This window comes from Talpa europaea (assembly GCF_964194135.1).
Source record: "Talpa europaea genome assembly, chromosome: 3".
Lineage (NCBI taxonomy): Eukaryota > Metazoa > Chordata > Mammalia > Eulipotyphla > Talpidae > Talpa > Talpa europaea.
Window position 1 is genome coordinate 738,779 of NC_140069.1, and position 6,509 is coordinate 745,287.

Below are 6,509 nucleotides of genomic sequence, written 5' to 3' on the forward strand. Positions count from 1 at the left end.
GCCAGGTCTCCACAGCGTCCTGCCCCTCTTTGCGGCGGACAGAGCGCGGACAGAGCGCGGACAGAGCGCGGACAGAGCGCGGTCGCGGTTGGGGTGAATGACTCGGGCCGCTTTGGCCTCCCCCGGCCGCCGCCCCAGCCCCGGCCCCGGCCCCGGCCCTGCCCGTGCGCGCGTGGGGCCTCGGAGCCGCCGCCTGGCCGGCCTCGCCCGCTGCCCGCGCCCGGCGCCCACCGAAGGCCCCGCATTCTCTGCCCGTCCGCGCGCGCTGACCCCGCGGCCGAGGCCCGTGGCCCGTCCCCGCCCTCCCGGGGAGGCGCCCGCGGCGGCCCCGCGCTCTGGGCGTCGCGGGGCGCGGAGGGCGGGGAGGGGGGGCTCCCGGCCAGGCCGCGCCGCCCGAGGCGACACCGGCGCGGCACGCGCTCCGCGGACGCCGGGGAGCGCATCTGAGGCCGCGTCAGGGGCCTGCGGGGCGGGCGGGCGGGCGGGCGGGCGGGGGCCGGGCCCCGCGGGCGGGCGGGGGCGGGGGGGCTGCAGACGGCAGAGCCGGCGCTGGGGGGCGCGGAAGGGCCTCGGACACCCGCCCCGCGGCTGGCGACGGGCGGGGCCGGGGCGGGGCCAGGGCCGAGCCCCCCCCCGCGTCTTTGTGCGTTTCGCCTCCTTTAGCAATAAACGTTCTTCCGAGCAGTTCCGAGGGGAGCGCGCCCCGCAGAGGGGGAGGGGACCTCGCCCACGCCGGGGAGGGGGGCGGCGGGGAGGGCCCTGCGCGGCGGCGGCCGAGCCGGCACCGGAGCGCGAGCGCGGGCGCGGGCGGGCGAGGGGCGCAGGACCGCCCCGGACAGCCCAGCGCCCCGCGGGCCGCCGCCCCGCGCCTCCCGCCGCCCCCGCCCGCCCCCGCCCGGCTGCGCCCCGCCCCTCGCCGGGGTCCGCGTCTGCGGCTGCGTCCCCCGAAAGACGAGGCTGCGCCCGGTTCCGGTCCGCAGGGAGACCGAAGGGCGCCGCTCCCCTCCCGCCCGCGCCCGGAGCCCGCGCCGACGCCTGGGATGTGAGTGCGCCCCGACCCGCGCCCGCGCCCGCGCCCCCGCCCCCCGCGGTGAGCGCCCGGCGGGGGGAGGCGAGGGAACCGGCTCCGCGCGGGGTTCCCGACCCCCCAGCCCAGGGGCGAGGGCGGGGACGCGGCGCGCGCCCCTCCCCCCCGCAGGTGCCGCCTGCCCGCACCTGTCCCGCACCTGTCCTGCCCCGTCCGGACCACGCGCAGCTCCCCGGGGAGAAGACGCGCGCCCCCCACGCCCGCCCCCCACGCCCGCCACGCCGCGTCCCGCAGGTGCCGGCGGGGAGGGGCTCTTCGGCGCCCCCGGTGCGGGGGCCGGCCTGCTCTCGCCCAGGGGGCCGGCCTGCTCTCGCCCGGGGGGGCCGGCCTGCTCTCGCCCAGGCGCGCGGGGGTGGGGCGCGGGGTGGCCTGCGGTGGGGGTGGGGCTCTGGAGCTCCGGGCCATCCCCCCACTACTCCTCTGCCCCCTGCCGTGGACTCCGGATTCCCTGTCTGGAGGCCAGAAAAGGGGAGCGCCCTGGGGGGGGTAGGTCCCCTGACCGGGGCTTCTCCTGCCAGGCCTGCGCCCCAGAGGACCCCAGCCCGTAGCTCCCACGCCTCCCCCAGGACCCCCGGGAGCATGCTGCTGGCAGCCATGAAGGGCCTTGGCCTGGCACTGCTGGCCGCCCTGCTGTGCTCTGCGCCTGGTGAGTGTGAGGGCGGACTCGGGTGGCCCAGGTCAGGGGGAGCAGCTGGCCTAGCAGAAGGTGGGGAGGCCAGGCATGGGGGGCGGGACCAGGAAGCACCAGAGCTCGGCTGTGGGGCCGCCATCCTCTCGGGTTCCTGGGGGACACACCCCCCCTCCAGATCCCGCCACCCCAGCTGGGCACCCCAGCCTCCACTCAGCCGCCTAGCTGGGGTTCCTGGCTCTTCCCCCGGCCCGGCGGGCGCCCTGCCCCATGCCCTCGCTGCTGGCGGTGTGAGCTCCTGGGGGGCTTCTCAGAGCCCCACCTGGTGTTTCGTCAAGTTCTGGGCTGTGGGGGGGAGCATGCGGGGCGCCTCCTGGGTGCTGAACCACAGCTGGCTGCATGGGGGTGACTTGGGCCCCACAGGGCCTCCCACAGTGCCAGTGATGGGATCCTCTCCCCCAACTGCCAGGAAGGCGTCCAGGTTCACCCCAGGCCTGTGCCCCAGGGCCTGTGTGGCCTGGTCAGCTCTGGCCTGGGTGCCAGTCTCCTAGCAGCAGCTGCGGGGGGGGGGGGTGCCCCCGTTCCCCCGTTCCTCCATCGTCCTCCCTCGCCCCTTTTAGCTCATGGCCTGTGGTGCCAGGACTGCACCCTGACCACCAACTCCAGCCATTGCACCCCGAAACAGTGCCAGCCCTCGGACACGGTGTGTGCCAGTGTCCAGATCACCGACCCCAGCAGCAGTGAGTGGGGCCTGGGCCGGGTGTGGGGAGGGCGCGAGCCCCAGGGGCTGGGGCCAGGACCCCGGCTGTGCAGCCGGAGCGGCCCAGGCACCGGCGCCTCCCTGGTCCTCTGCATAGGTGGGGCTGGGGGCGCTGAGAGGCCTGGCTCTGCTGCCGGGGTCCCGCCGCGGCCGGGGGGCAGGGGCTCAGACGCACGCTCCCCCAGGCAGGAAGGACCAGTCCGTGAACAAGATGTGCGCCGCCTCCTGCGACTTCGTCAAGAGGCACTTCTTCTCGGACTACCTGATGGGGTTCATTAACTCGGGGATCCTGAAGGTGGACGTGGACTGCTGCGAGAAGGACCTGTGCAACAGGGCGTCCGGGGCGGGGGGCAGCCTCTGGGCTCTGGGCGGGGGGCTTCTGCTCAGTGTGGGGCCCCCCCTCTTCTGGGCGGGGCTCTGAGCTTCCCCCAGCCCGCGGCCGCCCCCCAGGGGGACTGGCCGGGCCGGGGACGTCTGGGCCCAGCCCGGCCTAGCCCTGAACGCCCGGCCTCCACCAGCTCCGAGCCCAGCCGGCGGCCAGCTCCGGGAAGCCGCGTCGGGCAGGAGGCTGGGCGAGGCGGCCGGGCCCCAGGTTTCCGAGGGAGGCCAGGCCCAGCCCTGCGGCCCGGCCCGGGTCGTCTTCTGCGGAGAAATAAAGTTGCCTCGGAGTCCGCAGAGCCGGTGTGAGCCTGGTGTGGGGTGGGGGCCTTCCTGGCAGGGGTTGAGGGCGGCCGGGGCAGGCGGTGGACTCGGGTACCCCTGGGGCTGCCGCTGCCCGGCTTGGGGCAGCCGGGGGAGGGTGGCGCCGGACAGAGGCGCAGGCCCGGCCTGTCCAGGGTGGCGCCTGCTGACCCCGCGTGCACGCTGGTCTCGCGGGCGTGGGGCTGCGCCGGGGCGCCCCGGTGTTGCTGTCCGCGCGTGCGCGCTCAGCCGTCTGCGGGAGCTCCGCGGCGGGGCGGTCAGCGGGGGCCCGCGCAGCGCTGTTGGGGGCAGCTCAGGCCCGCGTGGGGCTCCTCAGACCCAGAACCCGTCTTGTGGGCAGAGAGCCCCCGCCCCACCCTGAGGTGGTGTCTCGTGGTGAATGGCCCCACGGTGAGCAGAGGGGAGTCTGTCCTGGTCGATCCCGGGGTGCTGCTTTTCTGCCCCTCCTCCACTCCGGCGGTCTCTGTTTTAGTCCCCGACACCCCCCAGCTCAACCTGCACCTCCTCGTGTGGCCCACCTGCGCCCAGCTCGTCGCGGCCTCTCCTGGGCTCGCGGGGGCTGGTCCTAGGACCTCTGGCCGGGCTCGGTGCTGGGGCGTCCAGCAGCCGGGAGGACCCCCTGGCATCCGGGCCTTGGCATTCCTCCCGGGGCGCCCCTGCAGGGATGGACATGGCTCTCGGGTCCAGAGGGAGCGGCCCTGCCAGGGTCCCCTGTCAACCACCGGCCAGTGGAGGGGCCGGGCCTCCGAGGCCGCTTCCGTCGGACGGCGCTGTGCCCTGCAGCGTGCCGCCCCCCCAGCGGAGGGTGAACCGCGCGGTCAGCGGGCGACCCAGGGGCGCAGCCACTTCGGGAGCGAGGAGCCGGGAGTCCCGAGGCCAGAGCAGCGCGGGATCCGGAGAGGAGCTGCCTGAGCCCGGCCTCCACGCCGCCCTGGCGCTGACTCCGGGGAAGTCCCGTCGCCGGGAGCGGGTTTCCCAGCTCCTGCCCTGGCCTGCGGGGCGGCTCGGAGGGCCCCTGCGGCCGGCTGCCTCCTGCCTGGCCCGTGAAGGCTGTGGCGCCGGGCGGCGGGGCTGGTTCGCGGTGCGGGGACGCCGGACCGGGCAGCTCGACCTGCGTGGGAGCAGACCCGAGGGCACAGCGGAGGCAACCGCCCTGCCTGCCGCCGGCCGAGCCCAGAGCGCCGCGCCCCTGAGTGGGCCCTTGTCCCTGGCAGCGGCCTCGGGCGTGGGAGCAGGTCCGGGCTCTGCCCCCTGCCCTCCCCATGGTCCTGGCACGTGGGGCGGTGCCGCATGCCAGGGAATCCCCGCGGAGATGGGGGCGGGGGCGGGGGGGGGCGACAGGGACTCCACGGCCGCCCACAGAGCCCCTGGCACCTCCGCCACGCTGCAGGCAGCCGCCGCAACCAGTGCTTGGGAGAGACTGGACCCCCGAGTGGGGTACCCCCTGTGCCTGGGGTGGCGTGTGGGAGGGGGAGCCAGGACCTAAGGAAGGTGCCCCAGGGCAGTGTGTGTGGTGTGTGGGGGTGTGCGGGGTGTGTGTGACCCTCAGCTGCTCTGTCCAGCTCCCTTCCGAGGTTCCTGGGGCACTGGGGTGCGGGCTCAGAACCCCGCCTTTGGGTAGCAACAGAAGGGGCTCCTGGCCTCTCCTCCTGGCCTGGCCCGAAGTCTGGGCGCCCCCGTGGGGTGCTGGGGTCCTGCTCCTGTGAGCCTGCGTGGGGATGTCCCTCCGCAAAGCCGCCCTCTGTGGGGGGTGTGGACACGCTGACCGCGCGGGCGCCCTTGGCGGCCCTGGGCCCCCCTCTGCCACTTGGGGTCCCCTGCCTGGCCCTCCCCTGCGCCCCTCTTCCCTCTGGGGGCGCCCTCGCGCCATGACCCAGCTTGGGAGAGGAGACCCTGAGCCCCATCCCTGCGCGGCTGTTGGGGGGCAGCGCTGCCGGGCCGGGTCAGAGATGCACCTGTGCCCCGTCCATGGGGGTGCGCGGCTGGAGCCCCTCCTTCTCCGTGGGCTTCCAGTTCACCTTAGTGAGGCGGTGGCCGCTTCTGGGGTGCAGACTCAGGGCCCCGAGCTGGGAGAACACGGGGGCGCGGGTGGAAGCACCAGCCTACGGGGTGCGCCTGCTGCTGGAAGCGGAGCTCCTGGGCCGCCGCCCCGCCTCCCCGCGCGCTCCGGGCCACGGGGGTGCGGCCCCCCGCGCCGCGTGTCCCCGGCGCCGCCCGAGGGGGCAGGTGACCTCGGCCCGCCCCGCCTGGGGCGCCCGCACAGGTGTCCGCGGTCGTGCTCGCGCCCCGGGCCCTCTGGAGGCGCCTGCCCGGTGCCGCGGCCGCAGCCCTGCCTACGAGGCGGGGTCGGGTCACCGGCGGGGTCCGGGCGTCGCCCCGCTTCCCCGCGGCCCCCGGGGGCCCGGAGCCCACGCGCGGCCGCTTGCGGAGCGCGCCCCCTGGCGCCCGCTCCTGGGACTGCAGTCTCCGGCCGCGGCCGCCCCCCGCGCGCGCCCAGCCCCCCGCGCCCCGCCGCCCCCGCCCGCGTGCGGGCGCCCCGCGGGCCTCGCAGCCGCACCCTCCGGGGATCCGGGGAGCAGAGCGCGTCCCGCCTCTTGGGGGCGTCCGCACCGCCAGCGGGCCGCGGGCTTCGCACGTGGTGGCCGCAGGGACAGCGGGGCGCGGCTCGGCACCCCAGGTCACCCCCAATACCCCATGCCGGACTGCCCCGGCGCTGAGCTGCGGGGCAGATGCCGCCCGCCCTGTCCTGCGCTCCTCCCCCAGGACAGCTCAGCGGGGGCCTCTGGCCCCTGGGGGTCTCATGGGGGGCCTGGAGGCTCCCACGTGGGAGGAGCCCCTCCCACCCCACCCCCACCTGCCCGGGGCGCCCCAGAGCTGCTGGGGCCCTGCGGGGCCTGCTGGAGGGTGGTGAGCGGCCCCCAGGCCTGCCCGCCCCGCCGCCCCCAGGTGCGCCAGCGGGGAGCGCTGCCGCTGCCGACCTGCTCAGGCCGAGAGGTGAAGCCCGGCCGGGACCTCCTCGCGGACAGGGGCGCGGGGGACTCGGCCCCGCAGCCCCGCTGCGCCGCAGGCCATGTGGCCGGAACGCGGCCCAGGCAGCACGACCTTCCGCGACCAAAGCTGAACGTCCAGAGCCGAGGGGGCCGGGGCCGCGGGGCTGAGCCGCAGAGCCCGTCTGTGCAGGCGGCGGGCGCGCGCCGGGTGGTCTGTGCGGGCGCGCCGGCCCCTCCGCGCCCCCGGCCGAGGGCTCTGCTGGCCGGACAGCGGCCCGGGCTCGGCCGGGTGCAGGACGCGGGGGCGCTGGTGGGGCCCGGGCTCTGCGCACGGGCGGCGTC

General features: G+C 77.1%; 1 protein-coding gene across 1 annotated transcript; it reads left to right on the forward strand.

Annotated features, from left to right (window-relative positions):
• The first annotated feature begins 737 nt into the window (after positions 1 to 737).
• Positions 738 to 3,132, forward strand: LY6H (lymphocyte antigen 6 family member H). Its single transcript, XM_084229276.1, has 4 exons — positions 738 to 1,042; positions 1,606 to 1,733; positions 2,336 to 2,455; positions 2,661 to 3,132. Coding segments are annotated over exons 1-4 (486 nt in total). The 5' UTR covers positions 738 to 1,040; the 3' UTR covers positions 2,897 to 3,132.
• Positions 3,133 to 6,509: the final 3,377 nt, after the last annotated feature.